The 19,483-nt window shown below is 45.8% G+C and overlaps 1 protein-coding gene across 1 annotated transcript in view; it reads right to left on the bottom strand.

Annotated features, from left to right (window-relative positions):
- EIF2S1 (eukaryotic translation initiation factor 2 subunit alpha) overlaps positions 1-19,483 on the bottom strand; it is a 187,740-nt gene that overhangs the window by 101,175 nt on the left and 67,082 nt on the right. Inside the window, exon 4 of the mRNA XM_078659540.1 lies at positions 17,132-17,283. Within this exon, the coding sequence (XP_078515666.1) occupies positions 17,132-17,283 (152 nt within the window). The remainder of the gene's footprint in view (positions 1-17,131; positions 17,284-19,483) is intronic.

The raw sequence follows: 19,483 nt of genomic DNA, 5'->3' as shown, positions 1-19,483 counted from the left end.
CAGCTTCTGAAAAGGTGACATTTAATCAGGGCAGGAATGAGACGCATTGTGCAACCATGAAGAATGTTGTACGTAGGTTTTCCAGGAACCTTAAACATTTAAAGCATTTAAATGTTGCCAAGTTCCATGCATCTGTACCATGCTTGGAAATGCACACTGTCTGGGATTTTTTCACATAGGCAGACTCATTTCCAGGATACCAGTGTATAGCTAGAAAAGAACTATTTGCAAATAAATAACTATTCACATTGGAAAGATAAACAAGTTTGATAAATGTTCAATTAGTGTACAGAGTAGGTGAGATTGTAACTAAACTCAGCATTACTTTAAACTACATTAATTAAAAACAAACTTCCTATTGAGGATTGTGAAAAACTGTACTCTGTCCATGCCCCAGAACCAATCCACAGAGTTTCCTAATTGGCCACAGAGCTCCCAGGTGGAAAGGGGCCATTCACTGCTCTGAGAAGCTAAAACACAAGTGCGTTGCTCAGCGTCGTAATTTGGAGTTCTGGTGTGTGGGAAGGACTTGGTGACTGATTCTTATGTTAATTCCTTTATTCCCATGCCTTTCCTCCTTCCCCGAGTGCTAAGATGGCAACTAAGAACTTCTACCAATCGCTCCATGCGGCATCCAGAGAAGAAGTGGAACCCCATCAGTTCGCCACAGACTAAAGGAGGCAAATCGATAAGCATAGAAGATTGTGTAATACAGTGGTAAACCCAGAACCACAGGCAGATCAGAGAATTGTGAAGAAGCTGTGAATAGCGGAAAAAGCAACAGAGGGTTCTAGCGGGAATTATTCCCTATAGCTTTCGATGTTCAATGAAAGCATAGTGTATGAAAGCATACATCCCTGAGGGTAGCCATTTAAAAAGTTGACAATAGCTGGCCATAATTCCGTGACAATATTAAGCACTAAGCAGGAGATAAATAGGAAAAAAGAGATCAATGCCCCAGGGGAAAGAACCAGTGCAGAAGACCATTAAAGGATCTAGTATTTTAAGGTTCCAAACTTTATTAAAGTTTTATAACATACATATACCTCACCTACATCCAAGACGGCGGTGAGGGGGACACTTTGAGGAAGGGAATCAACTAAGGAGGGATTCAGCGGGAAAGGAGAAGGAGAAAAGGGGGAGGGGGTCAGGAGGGAGCATGAAGAAGGGGAGGGGGGCAGGTAAAGGACAATCTGCAAATGTCTCTAAAGGGGACAAGTTCTTGAGGATAGTGGGAGGGAGTCGTTCACAGGTAGGAGAGAGTTCCTCTGAGGTCACCAGTCAGAGGGGGGGAATCAGACGTGAGTCGAAGGACCTGTAGGTAGCAGGGGCAAGTCTTTAAGTCCTGCGCTAAGAAGAGCACACAGGGTGCCCAAATTTTGTCAAACTGCAGCAGGGTGAACTCTGTGGCGGTGGTGAGCTTTTCCATTCCCAGTAGATCCCACAGTTTGAGTATCCAGTCTGCCTGGGTCGGTGTATTATCTGTGCTACAGTGAGTCAGGATCGCTTGTTTTGCCGGACAGAGGGCGAGCGGAATGTCCCTCCCTTTTCGGGATTGCAGGGGGTAAGTCTGGAAATTGGGTAGGCACAGCAGAATGTAACTTGGAAGCGAGGGAGCTCTGTGTCAAACATTTCATTAATGTCGCATAGGACCTCGTCCCAATACCGGTGTAGCTTGGGACAGTGACATAGAAGACGGGTGAGTGTGCTAGACTTTCCGCAGGAGCACCAACATTAGTCCTTTGCACCCTGTCTCCATGCTGCCAATCTGGCCGGGATGTGGTACCAGCAATGGGTAATTTTGAGCATAGTTTCCTGCTTCACTCAGGAGCGAGCAGGGGATCAGTTCTGAAAGGATTTCTGCCCATTTCTTGACTGTGAAAGTGCACTCCAGCTCAGCTTCCCATCTGGTCTGAGCAGACGATTTGGACGGCTTAAGAGGTTTTGGAAAGTAATGGATGTGAGAGAGCAGTTGTTATCACTATAACGGGGGACCATCCATTTTTAGAAGAGTCAGTTTGCGACTAGGATCGACCTGGGCGTTGTCTGACCCAGTGTCAGACTGCTATGTACCGCCATTCTTCCTGAGCTGGAAGGCCCTAATAATCTTGCAGTTGGGGAATGGTCTGGAGGCTGGTAGGGTCAAACAAGTCTCCCAATCTCTTGCAGCCTGCCTCCTGCCAGGCCGGTAGTCATTGCCAGATTTAGCTGAAGGAAACTCAGGTTGCCAATAAGGCATGTGAGGTACGTATGTTGAGAAGAGTTCCTTCTTGACGTACACTGTAACCCAGGTTGTCACGGTGGCTCGTACCACCGGGGAGAAATATACCCCAGATGGTCTGTGGATGGCAGCAACTGCCTGGTCCAGAAAGCAACATTGCATCTCCGTAAGGGGCCGGGCCAACTCAAACATGTAGGAAAGTTGTGCAGGGTGGTAGAGAGTCAATTTCGGAATCCTGAGGCCACCATCCGAGATTGTCGTATATGCTCTTATCCTTGCCATTCGCGGCCGCTTATCTTTCCTATATGAAGCTATTGATAAGTTGCTGGAGTGTATGCAGTGCGCAATGTAGAGGATTTGGGGGTAACAGTCTTCTTCTTACCGCTGCTATGCTCCCCATCCAGGAAATGCCCCCAGATCTCCAGGCCTGTGTTCAGCAAGTATGCATAATTGCTCTACACGGTCTTGTTTAAGGAGGAACAGATCTTTAGACCGAGATATGGCACTTCTTGCGTAAACCATGGGAGGGGGTGGGAGAGTTCCAGCTGGGCTCTGTCGTGGGCCATGATTGTGAGATTCAGAATGTAACATATGGTCTGCAGTTGTCTCTTTTGACCTATGTAACATACTGTCTACAGGCATTTGTAACATTTTGTCTGCATCTATCTGCGATCCTGCACATCTCTTCTGCTCAATCTCCCACACCCACCTTTCACCTTCCTAACATGGATCACTGCGGCAAGCACACATTTAAAATAATCTACCCACCCGCACTCACAAAAAAAGCCGCTAAACGCTTTAAACACAACCTCCTGAGGTCCCACCCTGAAAGACCCTTTGCCGACACCTACTTCTCTCCGGTAAATGGATCCCTGAACACTGATATCATCTTCCACACCGCACGCAGAGCTCAATGGAGAAAAACCTTCCAGGCCTTACTCAACGTCTCCACCATCAGGAAATCCGCTCATGGACTATCACTCTCCATCGCTCCATCCAAACGCTTCCCTGGCAGTACAGCCATTACTATTTACAATAACGGGATTGTTCTAATTCAAGCCACAGACAGGAACCTGGAACTACTCGACAACCTGTTCCCCACTTTCAAAGAGCACCTCTCCAATCGGCGGCCCTCCACACATACCCCAATCCAACTGAACCAGAACTCCTCACTTCCAACTAACGTCTCAGAACGACCCACCGCCTCTGACCCTCACAACGCGACTCTATGCCTTCCCAATTACCCCCCCAATCTCTCCACCCCCGCCACTCCCTACACCCGCGCCGCACCTAGCTCTCCCCCCAGCCGTGTCCTCTCTCCCCCCACTCCCTGCGCCCCCCCTCCTGGCCCCCACTCCTCCCTCAACACCCCCCCACCCTACTCTTTGCACTCAAACAACTGTCATACACCCCTCCCTCAACATCTCCCTACTCACTCCCTGCACTCCCGCCACTCCTAGCCTTCACTCCTCACTCATTGGCACACCCTCCAGTCTCGGCACTCAACCCACTCCAGACCTACACCCCTCCCTCAACATCTCCCCCCTCCCTCAACATCTCCCCCCCACCCCCACTCAAAGAAATCCTGACATGCACCCCCCCTCGACATCTTCCGCCCCACTCCCTGCACTCCCGCCACTCCTAGCCTTCACTCCGCCCTCATCAGCGCCCCCCTTATTCTCGGCACTCAACCCATGCCAGACATACACCCCACCCTCAACATATCCCCCCCCGCCACTCCAAGCCTCCACTCTTCCCTCAACAGTTCACTCCCCACCCTTAGCCCCCCCTCCACTCCTGGTCCCCACTCCCCCCTCAACATCTCCCCCCCCCACTCTCACTCCCCATCACTACACTTGCCCCCCCACAACGACCAGTCTCCACTCGTCCCGCATTTGCCTCACCCCTCCTGTCGCTGATTACCCTTCCAATAACTCTAACCCCACTCCCAACGTCACGCTGGATATAATCATGACCACCCTCCTCCAAGTGAAAGAAGAGCTCCACTCGCTCAAAGAGTTACTCCTCCCGCACCCCCCCCACGACCACTTCTCAACGAATGAACAACTCCCCCCCACATCCTAGGCACCCCTTACATGGGACTTCTATCCCCTCTCGCAATACCTCCAACAGGCCTAAGCGCACTATCAAGACACTTCCTAACCGCCCCTTACATTGGACCTCTATCCCCTCTCGCAATACCGCCAACCGCCCCCAGCGCGCAATCAAGACTCTCTCGGACCGCGACATACACACCCTACTCAGCACATATGTCCCGGCAACCCAAAACAGCTTAACCGCCACGCACATGTCATTTCTACGATTCTCTCCAACCCTAGCAGGCACCCCACGCATAGCAACAGAGGCTCTGTTCCCAACAACCTCACTAAAGTCCCTCTCGCTACGGTACCCTCCACCTCCCCTTGCACCCCCAGACTCAAATGCACACTTCTCAACTGTAGATCGGCCCAAAAACACGCGACGGAGGTCGCTGACCTCATCTTGTCTAGGAACCTTGACCTGGCCATACTAACTGAAACATGGTTAACTGAAGCCTCCAATCCTATCATGGATATCCTAGTCCCCCCAACTACTGCATCTCTAGACTTGACAGGCCCAACAACAAGACAGGTGGCGGAATCGCCTGCATTTACAAGAGCAACCTCTCTATTAACAAAGTCACCGCTCCTTCTCTTACCTCCTGTGAATACTTCTGCCTTGATGTCACCAGTGAGAACAAACCTGTATGTTCACTACACATCATGTACCACCCCCCGGGGGACAACATAGTCTTCTCCCAACAACTCATGGACACAATATCAATCAACGCAGGACGGCAAAACACACAAATTTACCTTGGTGACTACAATCTCCATTGGAATGACTTTGGTGACGCAGTAGTTAATAGCCTCAAAAGTTTCCTTACCGCTTCGAACCTCACTCAAATTTGCAACACCCCGACACATGACAAAGGCTCTATCCTCGACCTGGTCATTTCCAAGAAGGCACCACTCAACTTGACTCAATACAACCTTGTGACTGGTCAGACCACCATATTATCATATTCCTCATCAAGGAAAAAGTAAAACTCATCCCGGTACAATACGCCAGGCCCAAAGTCTGGAAAAGAGACATGAGGAAACTCAATCCAAACTCTCTACCCCCCCAACAGCTGCAATATCCTACTCCCCCCCCCACCGACGCTACTGACATTCAGGACCTAACTGACCACTATCTCAAATCCATGGCCTCAATAATCAATGAGGCCGCTCCATTGCAACTGAAAAGAGTATCCACTAAGATATCAAACCCCTGGTACAACGGGAGTCTCAATGAAGAGAGACGGGCTATGCGAACGGCAGAGCGCACCTGGAGAGCAGTTCCCTCGACATCGCATCTCAAAACTCTGAGGAAAAAGAGAAATGCATACTTCAGGAAAATAAAACGCTCAAAGTCAGAGTTCTTCAGAATGCAGCTAGACCAAGCGAAAAACCGTCCAAGTAAATTGTTCGACCTAATCCGATCTCAATCTAAGGAACAACCCCCAGCTGTCGACATCATGAGCACTACTCCTTCCTGTGAAGATTTCTCAGCTTTCTTTAACAAAAAAACTGACAATATAAGGAGCGACCTCCTCATTGACGCAAGCATCTACTCAATACCCAACTGCTCAACACCAAATAAACTAAAAAACAATGCGTCATGGGCATCTTTTGACACCTACTCTGAAGAAGAAATTGACAGAATATTCAGCACCCTAAAACCATCCAATCACCTTACTGACCCCTCTTCCTGCTAACGCCGTAAAAGACTTCATCCCTTTGCTACTCCCACTCTGGACTAAAATTATCAATAGCTCACTACAACAAGGAACCATCCCGGACTCCCTCAAAGTTGGACAAGTTTCACCTTTATTGAAGAAACCAACTGCCGACCCCACGGACCTAAACAACTACCGTCCAACATTCCCACTCTCGCCAAACTTTTAGAAAAATGCGTCCAACTACAAATGACAAAGCACATAGAACAGTTTGATCTCCTCAACCCACACCAATCAGGCTTCCGAGCAGGGCACAGTACTGAAACCGCGATGACTCACATAATTGACGACGCCATCCAAATCTTAGATCAAAATGATACCTGCCTCCTCATCCTTCTTGATCTCTCTTCAGCATTCGACACAGTGAAACATGAGAACTTACTCGAACTCCTTAGGACAAGAATGGGCTTCTCTGGGTCTGTGCTTCGTTGGTTCACTTCCTTTCTACACAACAGGTCTCAAAAATTCAAGAGCAAAAACCTGATGTCTTCCCCAGTACTGGTATCGTTAGGTGTCCCGCAAGGTTCCTGCCTATCCCCTACTTTGTTTAACCTTGTTATGGAACCTCTCACCACGCTGTTACAAGCATCCAATGTACACTTTCACATGTACGCTGATGACACGCAAATATATCTCAAGGTACAATCCCCCAAAGACATCCTGAGTCTGAATTCAACGATCAGAAGCACCCAATCTTGGCTGGCTGACAACCACCTCGAACTCAATGCTATGAAGACTGAGTTCCTCCTAATCTCACCTCCCACGAAAACATCTTCCGCACAAACATGGCTTAAGCACCTAACAGCACTCAATGTCCAACCGACCATCGTGGACTCAGCAAAATCCCTGGGCATAACACTCGACACCAACCTCAACATGCAGCAGCATATCAGCAAGGCTACTAAGGGGGCGAACTTCCAAATAAACACCTGGAGGAAACTGAAACCCTTCCTCCCAGCAAAAGACTTCCAAACAGCAGTACAAGCTCTAGTCATCCCTCGCATAGACTACGGCAGCGTGGCCCTCTGTGGCCTCCCCCTAACGACAACTGCACCCCTCAGAGCGTCACTAAATGCGGCTGCAAGACTCATCACTGGATCAAAAAAGCACTCGCATATCTCCCCTGACTTGAAATCCTTGAACTGGCTGCCTCTTGAAGCCAGAATACAGCTGAAAATTGCCTGCATGACGCACAAGGCTATACACCTGAAATCACCCAGCTACCTCACTCATAAGTTGACAATGTCCGGTGGGTCCAGAGCTACCAGGAGCACAAACAATCTTCTGTTGAAACCGCGAAGATTCCGGAAGAAAAAAACGTACAAACGCTCCTTCTCTGGAATGGCGCCCAGGATCTGGAACGCACTTCCTCCTGAAACGAGGCTCATCTCTTCCTCCCTTCTTTTTAAGAAAGAAGTCAAAAGTATCCTTATGGCTAAATACACTTGAACAACTCGTGTGATTTACATTGCGAACAGTATTATCTGTGTTCTGTTATGATATAGCCTATATATGCCTATGTACGTGTGTCTGGACTCATTAGTCTAAAGTGCTTAGATCCTTGCTCCCTCATATCAGTTTTTTATCGATTTCGGTATTATTCACAACGTTTTGATGGCCTACGCTCCAACTAGGCCGTGCTACCTCATACCTGTACTTTACGTAATTTTTCTTTTTTTTTGCTATGTACATGAACTTGATGATCTACCTCCCTACTATGCCCCCTTGTTCCCTTACCCTTCCACCTGACTGTGTAAAGCGCTCTGTTATCTGCAAAGATCTTGTTCGCGCTATATAAAACTCTCAAAATAAAAATAAATAAAAAATAAATAAAGAATGTGGGATTTTTGTACATGGACTTTGAAACCGGACACATGTCCAAAGGCAGTCAATTCCTGCAGGAGCACCAGGTTCAAATTGTGTGGATCGGTGAGAGTCACCATAAAGTCATCTACATACAAGGCCAGTTTATGAGACTGGTCTCCATAGCGATGCCCGCAATTTGCTGGTTTGCCCAGATGTGTTCTTCCAACGGCTCCATATACATGGCTAAGAGGAGTGAGGATGGGGGCAACCATGCCGCATTCCCCCGGTGGATTGTAAAAGGCCGGAGTTAGTGCCACTGACTGACTCGGGCGTTGGGTTAACGGTTGCTACTCCTTATCCATGTCTGGAACCGCGTTCCCATATCAACTTGGCTAGTACCCTGTACAGAAACGGCCAGTGGACTTGGTCAAACTCCTTCTCTGCACCAATGGAGAATGTAGTATTTTAAATGGAAAGTTTCAGAGGACTATGATGTGGATACAAGCTAGACAGGCAGTTTACCAAACTAGATGTGCTTACATACACAATGAAAGCTTACAGGTTCAAGAATGCAAAGAGGTAAAATCGGGAAGAATCCAATATGGAGGCTGAAAATCAGGCAATGGGAGGAAAAGAAAAAACAACCGAAAGTGGGTAACTCATCAATTGGCAACTTTTCATAACAAGGGCACACGCACAGTGTCATTGGGAGCTGTAGGGAGAACTCACCATAACGGCCAGCTCTGCGGTACTCTGTGAGGGAGTAACCTAACAAAGGGGCCATGGAGACCAAACTATAGATACTAATGCAGTGCTGAGCGTGGTACCAACTGAAGAATGTAACGGATTGGTTTAGGCCATACAGGTATCGGCTGAGGAGGCTGGAGATATTAACAAATATTTTGTATCACTTTCTGAACGTTTAACTTGTGGAGCTTTGTGTCAGGGTCACATCTAACTTTCTTCTTGACCCATCCTCTCAATCACTCTCTCTACGCTTTGGGTATTATTCAATCAAAGTAAACAAAAAGTCATATAATTCAACTACTCTAAGACAATACGAGGCAATTGTAACCTACTTTCTGATCAAAATGGGCGCAATAAGCAGTAAAAAAGGAATAGAAATAAATGCAAGCATATTTTCCCACTTAACTGATTTCTCTACCAATAAGTGCAGAGCAAATGCTCACATGGTACTATACTACTTACCAAAAAATATTTCTCAATTGAAGGGGGATTCAAAAGCACGTTGGTTCAATAGTGGAGTGTCAATGGCAGGGAAACTAAATTATTATATTTTGTAGCATGAGGAACGTTTCTCTGGGACATTTAAGTAACCCAGGGCTGATGTCATCTTAAAGGGTAAACAATCTGGCTGTTTTTGCTAGGCTGCCACCAATGAAAACCAAAGTGTGCAGTTTTTCCTCACAAAATGCAAAACCTAGGCAAACAAAGGTGACAACACTCTCCCTTGAAGCAGTCACAAGTTTTGTTAGCTTCTTACAAAGGATCTTTCAAACTACACCCCAACCATTGCTAATCTTGCCAGACTAAAGCCTTGTCATTTGCATAGCATATATTTACCCTAGATCCAAGAAAATGAAACCATCCTATACATCTTTCAGAAGCCAAAAGAACATTTGAAGCCAGTTGATTATATCTTTAGAAATGGTATACTTCTACATTGCCAATGTGCTATTTATGAGGGGGTACCACAACTCTACCTGTCCCCATGCATTGCTCATGACCTAACAAATGAGGCCATTGATGATTCTAGAACATCAATGAAGCTGGTGAGCCAGCTGAGGCACTTAGCACAACTTCCAACCGAAAGCCAGGCACTGCAATCTGCCACATACGAGCCGCTCCCAGTTAAGTGATCAAGGTTTTTACAGTGTTAGAAAAGTGAGGACATCTCACTAAAAGTTACGGACTGGTCTCCCACACCACCTGGTGTCATGCTTCATCACTGATCAGTCAAACCAAAAACTTGGTTTGATGGAGGGCAGGCATACACCTGACAACAGGGATGCACTTCTAGACTAAGTGGGGGCCCGTGAAATAGAAATAGTGAGTGGTTTTAAAAAGCCATTATGGTTGTCAATTAAATTTTAATGTAGGTGGCAGCCATATGGTACCATATCCTGAGCCGCCAATAATAAAGTCTACAGGCAAGGATTCTCAGAGAGATTGTTAATATAATCAATTCACGTCACAACACATATCTGCATCACACCAGCTCCGCTGTAATCAGGCATCGTAGCACAACTGGGGTGCACTCGGCCACTCGGTTGGGACCCCAATGATGAAGCATGACACCAACTAGGTTAGTGTGTGAGGGGTCTTTTAAGTACACCTAATGGGTCCATGTACTTACCACACATAGTGATTGTAATACATACGCATGGTGGGTTTGTCCACATTGTTTAAGTCTAGCATTACATTGGGGATCAGGACGTACCCCCTTTTCTTTCCCTCGCCCTCTCCTTGTTTTTCCATGAAATCTGTCTGCCAAAGCTTTCTAACGAGGGCAGCATTAAATAACCATAGTCTATAAATATAAACTCTTCAGTGACAGGATCTGTGACAGAAGCAAAAGCCTCAACAGCACAGTTGTATCCAATTTTAGACCAGTTTCGCACCTTGAGTTTACTGTAGAAAGCTACAATACGTCAGTGAATCAAAGTACAGCCTTGGCTCTTACTGAGCAGGTTAGGTATGTGAGAGAAGCTGAATCTGTGTGGATATTCTTGGATTTCAGGAAAACTGCAGATGAGGAAGATGTTGGGACAAACTTGTTGATTTGATCACATCCTTCTCCCCTTGTTGGGGAAAGATCCAATTACTTATACTCTGGAGTCTCAGTGATCCCTCTGAGAGAGTCCACAGAGCCAAGGGAGACACTCACAGTTGAGGCATGGTATGCACCCCTTGCCAAAGCACTCCCTCTGTCCTTTTTGAGGAAGGTTCCTGTAGGTAGGCCTTGGAGTCTCAGAGACCCCTCTGAGAGAGTCCATTGCGTAAAGGGAGCCTCTCGCAACGGGGTTGGGGGAATGATACCACTTCCCCTGGGATCACAGCTTACTGGACTTTGGACGCAGCTATTACTCGTCCACCGGTTTATGCCCCCGTCACCCTACCCCTCTTCGTTCATGCGGTGTCTCTCATCCTCCCCCTCCTCTTTCCCTCCTTCATTCGCTGTCTACTTCCCCTGCTTCTACCCCCTCTCCAATGAATCTCTCCCCTTGCCTGCTTTTCCCTTACGCATATTGTCCTTATTGCGTGTCTTGACCTAATATGTGACTATGTAGCTATGCTCTAATAACTGTGTAACCTTTGTAACGATGTAACCTGTAACTATGGTCTGATAATCATGTAAATGTAAATGTAAATGTATTTCGATTTATATAGCGCACGAATCACCCAGGGGTCTCAAGGCGCTTGCTTAGGGAACCCGTCCTGGTATTCCCCTGTGAGATACCCCGGCAGGGTATTCACAAGGTGAAAGCCAGGCATCCCGCCGCGAGGGGCCGTAGTGGAGATTAAGCAAGCTATTGCCCAGAGTCGCAGAGTGTGACCCCGTGAGTCGAGTAGGCACCGGAGCGAGAATTGTCAAGTCCGTGGAATTTTTGAGCCCGAGACCCGCCGAGGCGGGGAATCGAACCCTGGTCCACGGCTGATCTCAGCTTCCGGGTCTGCCGCCTCTAACCACTGAGCCACCTCCGGGTCTAGCCAGCGCTATATAAAACCTTTCAAACAAACAAATGAAAATAAACATCTATCCGCGCTTTTGACATTATCGATCATCTTGAACTCCTAAGCTTGCACGCCCCCAGTATCACAGACACACCCATCAGCTGGATCCCATCATGATTGTGGGATGAAGCTAAATGATTGCATATGCACCTTTTAAGTCCACACAGAGGAGAGAACACCACTGGCCTGTGTGCCAGTCTTATTTAACAAGTATGCACGCATTAAATCTATGTGGATACCGATCTGTCTGCATGAGCTCCAGGTAGTACTGTGACAAAAAAGAGACTTTCACCAACATTGGTTTTTCCAAAAATGTTTGTGCCTGGCTTTTCTACATTGAATCATGGCAGTGAATTCTTTGGCCAAGACTCAACTGCAATGGAATCTGTTTGAGATTTACTAAATGTCAAACTGTCATATTACCACACCTCCATTATTACATACATACCTATGAGGCTCTACCATACGTATGTGCTTTGATGACCATGGCTGTGAGTGGTGGATTTTCCCAACTCTGACACATTGAGTTGAGTGAAGCTTGGAATCGTAAACATTACCTTTCTGCTGATGGTGCTAATACATCATTCAAAAGGAAGCTAGTAGATGGTGATTTTAGTACCCTATTCGAACTGCATAACTTGAGCATCATTGCTATTTTGGATGTCTAGGTAAACAACCTATGCCTACTCAGGACCATAAACTTTTAACTAACTCAGAATGGACAATCCAGTGCAGTAACCAGCTTTATGGAGCATCATAATCAATACCATAAACTGACTTGCAGAGCTGCTCAAACCCACCTATCTATAACACCTCTTCATCCACCACACTTTAAAAGCACTGTGTCCCAGGACAAGATAACCACATCTTGGTGGTTATCAACCACGACATGGAAACACTTAACACAGAGAATAAAATAAAATAAGCAAGACGTGGAAATACTTTCCACATAGCATTAAAAAACAAAAAACAAGATAGCGCTCTTCCAACCACACCCCGTTCACATGCTGGAAAAGCAGCTACCTGCGTGCAAGAGCAATACTTTCATCTCCTTCCCTACAAGCAGCTCTTTGATTGCCTACCAGAAACATTAGAAAAATGTTGCTGGCAGCAATTACAGGACTTGGGGAGTTAGTCCCCTGTCATAAAGTTAGTAAAACACATTATATAAGGGGGCAGGGTAGATATTCTTCCCATCTAGGTACCACAGAGCTTACAACTAAGCCACAGCGCACATCTGTTTTATTGGACATTCATCATTTGATTTGGAAAGAAAACTGGAAAGCAACAGTAGAAGAGTATATCTCAAAAGTGGACCAAACCGTGTTCAGAGATAGTCACATGCCTTCCACATAAATCTAGGATACAACAACACTCATATCTACACGGTGTAGATGTAAAATAATATAGATCCTAGGCCCAGAGGAATGGTTGTATCCATAACACTGGAACTACATTATGGCGTCAATAACGGATTCAATAAGTGGGTCGGTGTTAAGATACATTCTTATACCCCTTTTTTCTGCTGAACTAGTGCATCCCAAAGGATCCTTCCATAGTGCAGAATTATTACAAACAGAAATGGATAAAAACACAAAACAGAATAGCATAAGTAGAATCCATGAACATGTAATCCCACACTGCATCTTTGACTTTCCATCACTGGAAAAGATAAACCCAAGCCCTTAAGTACAATTGGGTCTGCACAGACCACACTACATTTTCAGAAGAGACAGTTTTGGAAATTCAATATCCAAAGTGTGACCCTTTTAAGATTTTCACACAGGTTCACTCTGTACTTCTCCATCCTACCTGAATGGCAAACACTGAAGCATCCATTACCCCAATAGTGCCTATAAATGGCAAACCTATACATTTAAAAGCGAAAATGTTTAATACTGATTCTACATTGTGGCTAGCTACAGCGACCACCTTGTTTATGACCAATTTCAGTCAGACCTCCATTTTAAAACATCAAACCAAAACTCCTTTATTCCCATAGGGTAAGAACAGGACAAAACGGTGTTGTGCGATCCCTCTAAATCAGTCATCACAACTTCACAAGCGCCCTGGTGAGCAGATGGCAAAACACTCCCTGTTGGATCTCAATTTGAGAAAAGATCAAAATTAAGCAGGGAAAATAGTGCGATATAAAAACATTTAAGAAATATTCTTTACATAAAAGTGGAAAGACTAGCCTTCTAAGCTGCGGTCCTCATCTTCCAAGAATTTCCATTTTGAACCTACATTTTTTAAGTGTCACATGAAAGTCAGGCGATGCATACTTTCACTTACCTACATTGCATAAACGATTGTCTGGCCAGGTTTACAAAATTTAGCTCAGAACTGTAGTCTGTAACCCAATAATACATATTAGGTACTTGTTTCACCACATTACAGCCTTCTACATTTGGTAAAGAATGCTCAATATTGACAAACATCATAAAATACTGACATTAAAAGTCACTCATCACCTCTGAGCTCGAGATCCTATGTAAGGGAAGTAATAAAACATCAGAAAAAGAATCCACAGAAGAGTAAATATATTTAGAAATAAATCTAAACAGGACTGGATTCATCAATCATTTCAATCGTACATGAAAAAGTAATGATACATTTTATACAGTTGAATACATTATATTTTGGGTATTTGATAAAGTCTGATTCTAACTCTCTGAACAGAGAAGTGTTCTTCAGACAAGATCTGATTGCAACAGGAGCACCTCAAACACAATGTGGTGCCTAGAGAACAATGTTGCACGGCAGGGTCGTGTACTAGACTAGTTGAAAGAAAGAAAGAAAAAAAGAACCACTGTGATATTGCCATGGGTATTGGCAAAATGTAACTGAGACAGAGAGTACAATTTGTTTTTTTCTAGTCTAACAAATACAGATTAATGATAGAAGGCATGGGGAGACAATGCAATTTGCTCAGAATCTCAAGCTCTTTTGGTCCCATGTCGAAGTGAGGATTAGAACCAAGATTTCCTGTACGATAAGTTTAAATCTTTCCGAGAACAGCTGCGGTTAAGTCTGAACGAATTAGTCTTTTACTGAATCCATGCCACACTGGTGCCCTAGCAAAACCAATGGAAGCAGAGATGCCACAAAAGGTGTAAACTAATTACGTTTTCTCTTTTAGAAGTGTCATTCCCTACTGAAAATGGAACGGAGATCTGGGAGGAAGATTAATGAAGGGAAAAGGGGTCCATCTAATCTACGCTAGGCTGCTAAAGGGATCTAAAAAAAAGTTTAGTACTTGTTCTGAGGTGTACGAACAGTAGGGTGATTTAAGGCAGGCACTACTGGTCTTTTTCCACGAGGCCAATAGCCTGCCAACCATTGTGTGTATTATCAAAGTACGACTAGGAGGCCAGATAGAGTAGGGTTTTAGAAATTATTTGATTAGGGTTCATTCGAAAGGAGCGCCTAATCCACCAGTGGAAGCATTAGATGGGCTTAGAGACAGAACGCCTGCTCAAATCCACTAATGATATTTTAACATACTCTGACATAAAACCCACAATACATCTATTAGAACAACAGTTCCCTGTGCTGGATGAGGGACTCAAAGTGAAGATGAGAAAACACAAACATTGTAGTCACTTCCTGTATTCAGTCAGTGAAGATAACAATGATTTCATACTTCAGAAGGCTAATGGAGAGAAGCAGATGGGTAAAATTGAAAATTAGCCCTGCAGTCATCTACTACTACCGGCCATGTGGATAGGGTCATTTTTAGGTCTCGCCTAGCGAATGCAGCGCAGCAGCTTCGCTTGGCGACCCTCTATTGTTGTCGCTTTCGCTTGCGAAGTGAGACAAACCATGTGCTCGCCCGGACAGGCGATGGGCACACGCATGGCGTCTCCTCTCTGGTGTCTCCTTTGTAGAGATAGGAGCTTTCACACTCTCCCACTGAGCGCTTGATTTATTGTTCTTCTGTCACGCGCTCTGTCCTACCACCTAAACATATGCACACGCTCTACCTTTACTTCCACCTGTTTGCTTACTCCCTTTTTATGTTTGTTAAATTCCTCGTGTTTTATTATGTACATCATGGTATTAACTTTTTTTTTCGCTTTTCTTGCCATAACACACAACACTCCGTATTTTGTTCCCTTTGTCCTGCACTCTGTTCTGCCCCTTATCCTTATATTTTTGCCTCCCCTGCCTCTTCCTGTACCCCACACTCTGTCCTGCCACCTATCCTTTTATTATTCCCTAGCCTTGCTCTTAATTCTCTCCTGCACTCTCTCCTGCCACTTAATCATACGCACACGCTTTACCTTTCCTTGCGCCTAGTTGCTCCTTTCCTCTTTGTCTTTATTAAGTCCCTCGTGTTTTATTATCTGCCACATAGTATTTACTTTGCTTTGGTTGCCCTACCGCACAACACTGACGTATTATGTTCCCTCTTCCCCACACTCTCTCCTAATAATTGTCATCATATTTTTAACTCACTGTGCCTCTCCCTCTGCCTACGCACTCTCTCCTAACAATTTTCCTCATCATTTTAATTGATTGTGCCTCTCCTTCTGCCACGCACTCTCTCCTAACAATTTTCCTCATAATTTTAACTCACCATGCCTCTCCCTCTGCTCCCCCACTCTATCCTGCCACTTATTCTCATATACTTAACTCACCCTGCTTGTCCCTCTGTCCCACTCTCTCCTTCTACTTACACATATGCACGTGCTCTACCTTTGCTTGCGCCTAGATGCTTGCTCCCTTTTAGTATTTATTAACTCCCTCCTGTTTTATTATGTACCACATAGTATTGACTTTGCTTTTCTTCGCTTACGTTTGCTTCAACATACGACAGTAACGTATTCTGTTCTATACTGCAACTTATCCTTATATTTTAGCCTCTCCATGCCTCTCCCTATTCCCTGTACTCTATCCTGCCACCTATCCTGATATTTTTCCCTGCCCTGCCTTTCACTCTGCCCCGCACTCTCTCTGCCACTTAAACTTATGCGCATGGTTTACCTTCGCTTCCGCCACACTCTGTGCTAATACCTCTGCCCCTCACTTTCCACTAACACTTATTCTCATGCTCTATAACTGGGGAGTCAGGTTCTGAGATAAGTGAGTCAGGCTGATCAAACAGAACATTGGCTACTCTGCTGTAGACGGTGTTCCATCTCCAGCGGGGTGATGTATGCCATGCACGTCAAGGCCTTTACTCTGAGCACCCAGCAGCAATATGCTGTTCCTCTTACACCGCTCCCTGTTTGGCAGATGCCCACGTCGATGACCATTCCGTGCTGCTTGACTCCCGCTGAATAGGAGTATCAGCTGAAAGGCCACTATTTGAATGGGCACAATAACAACGCTGTATTTAACTGCCTGGAGGACACGTCTATGTGGAGGGTTGTGTTTTACATAAATAAAAGGCATTGTTAATTACAATACCAATAGCTTAAACTCGCGTAAATGCGAGACCTATTGCATTGCAAATGCTTGTTTAAAATTAGAGCCATTTTCTTTCTGAGGGGCACGCAACAGAACAAGCATCATACCCTTACCCAACTGCATGCTTAAATGCATCATAGGCTCCATATCCCGGCTTCTTGAACTTGTCATCAAAAACCCAGGCAGTCCTCTGGAACAGACTCTCCAGTTGCTCATCCTTGGTGTACTCCAAGACCTCAGCCACATGGCGCAGGATGCTGTAAACCTACAAGACAAGCACACAAGGTAAAAAAAGGAGTATACAATGGGAAAATTGTGTAAGAAGGTCTAAAGATCTCGAACTTCATCCGAAGGCTTTACCTGCAACTCTATATTAACATTAGTATCAAACCAATTAACAGGCCCTTTAAATATAATGTCTTGACTACATCAAAGGAAAGCATAGGAGTTTCATATTGTATTCCCAGACTGTTAAAGTTACACCAGTGATGGAGACTGTGATGTTTTAGGGCAGAAGAGTGAGGGGCGAGTTATGCAACTGCCAATTTCTGTTGACTGTACGTAGAATTGGAAGGTACAGACTGCACAGATAAGTTCTGCTTGTGCAATTGTTTTCATATTGCAAATACTAGACATTCAGTGCTTTGCATCTAGGGACACGTATCGACTTGAAAACCTCCCCTCCTTCAAGAAATGGCCGTATCTCCTAATGGCTATGACGAGACAACGCTCTGTAAGCATGTTAAAGTTGTGTAAATACATGTAAATACAATGTATTCTTGAGATGAGAGTAACAGCTATTTACAAATTCAAATCTACAGTTTTCAGAAAGCCTGACAGAAAATGGCCTTGTTCCGTTTACGAATTTCGTGCGGGTTTGGGCAGTTTTTTAAAATTATTTATTCATTCATTTATACAGCATAACTATCATCCATATGGATCATGGTACTGAGAAATAAAAAAGAGAACAGCCCAAAAAATTAAAGGAAAAAAGGAAAGGGAGACTGGAAGGAATTAGTAGAATATATAGTTCACAGACATAGACCTGGTCCCTCCACACACCACTCGCTTTCCCAGCCCCCCTACTAACCTTCTTACCTCCGCTCATCCTCCTGTCTCCCCCTCCACACTTTGCACTCCCGTACCTTCCCCCGCACATTTTTTCTCAGAGCACCCCTCCTCCCCCAATGACACCCCACACAACATGACTCTCTCTCCGACTTCCGCCCCCCCCACACTTAGCACTCCCGCCACGCCTAGCCTGCACCCCTCTTTCAACCTCCCACCCCCCTCGCTCACTCCTCAATATCCCTCCTCCTCCCCCACAACAGCCAGCCTTCACATCGCCCCCTTTTTCCCCTCCCCCCCTAGCACGGATGCGCTTCCCAACACCTACCCTCTCGCTAACGCCCCCAACACCCTCATAAGTTCCGCCTCTCCACCCGGACTGCCCCCTGTCAACGTATGCGCCGGTTCAGCGCCAGTACCCCCCCCCCCCCAACACCGCGCCCATCATCACCTTGGACACTATTATGTCTACCCTCCTCCAATTGAAAGAAGAAATACACTCCATTAAAGAGTTGCTCTCCACACACCCCAGACACCCCCCCCCATTACCACCCTTACCGCACCTAACACCACGTCCCTCTCACCTCCTACTCGCCCTACCACACAACACTCCACACACCGGACCTCTATCCCCCCTCGCAATACCAACAATCGCAATAACAATTGCAATCTCATCACTACCAAGCGCAATACTCCCCCTTTTACACCTAACAACACTTCCTCCTCTCCTCCTACTCGCCTCATCACACATCTTTCCCCACATTGGACTTCTACCCCCTCTTGCAATACCACCAATCGCCCCAGACGCACTTCCAACACGATCTCTGACCATGACGTACACACCCTTCTCCACTCGTACGACCCGGCTCCCCAAAAGCCACTAGCTACCAACAACTTGTCCATCCCAACGATTATATCCAACCCCCTCAGGCACCAAAAGGATAACAACAGAGGCGCTGTCCCCAACAACTTCACTAATATCCCCCTCATTACGGAATCGTCCTCCACCCTTTGCACCCCGAGCCTTAAATGCATACTTCTCAACTGCAGATCGGCCCAAAGACATTCCACGGAGGTCGCCGACCTCATCATGTCCCTGGAACTGGACCTAGCCATTCTGACTGAAACATGGCTGTCTGATTCCTCTACACCTATACTGGATATCCTAGTCCCACCCAACTACTGTATCATTAGACTTGACAGGGCCATAAAGATAGGCGGTGGAATTGCCTGCATCTACAGAAGCAACCTCTCAGTCTCCAAAGTGGCCGTCCCCTCTCTTACTTCCTGTGAATACCTCTGCCTCGATATCATCAGCGAAAGCAAACCGGTATGCTCACTACACATTATATACCACCCACCTGGGGACAATCTCTCCTTCGTCCAACAGCTCATGG

Source organism: Lissotriton helveticus, chromosome 9 (genome assembly GCF_964261635.1).
Source record: "Lissotriton helveticus chromosome 9, aLisHel1.1, whole genome shotgun sequence".
NCBI lineage: Eukaryota > Metazoa > Chordata > Amphibia > Caudata > Salamandridae > Lissotriton > Lissotriton helveticus.
The sequence above is the reverse complement of the archived record's forward strand: the minus strand, read 5'-3'. Positions and strand labels throughout refer to the sequence as shown.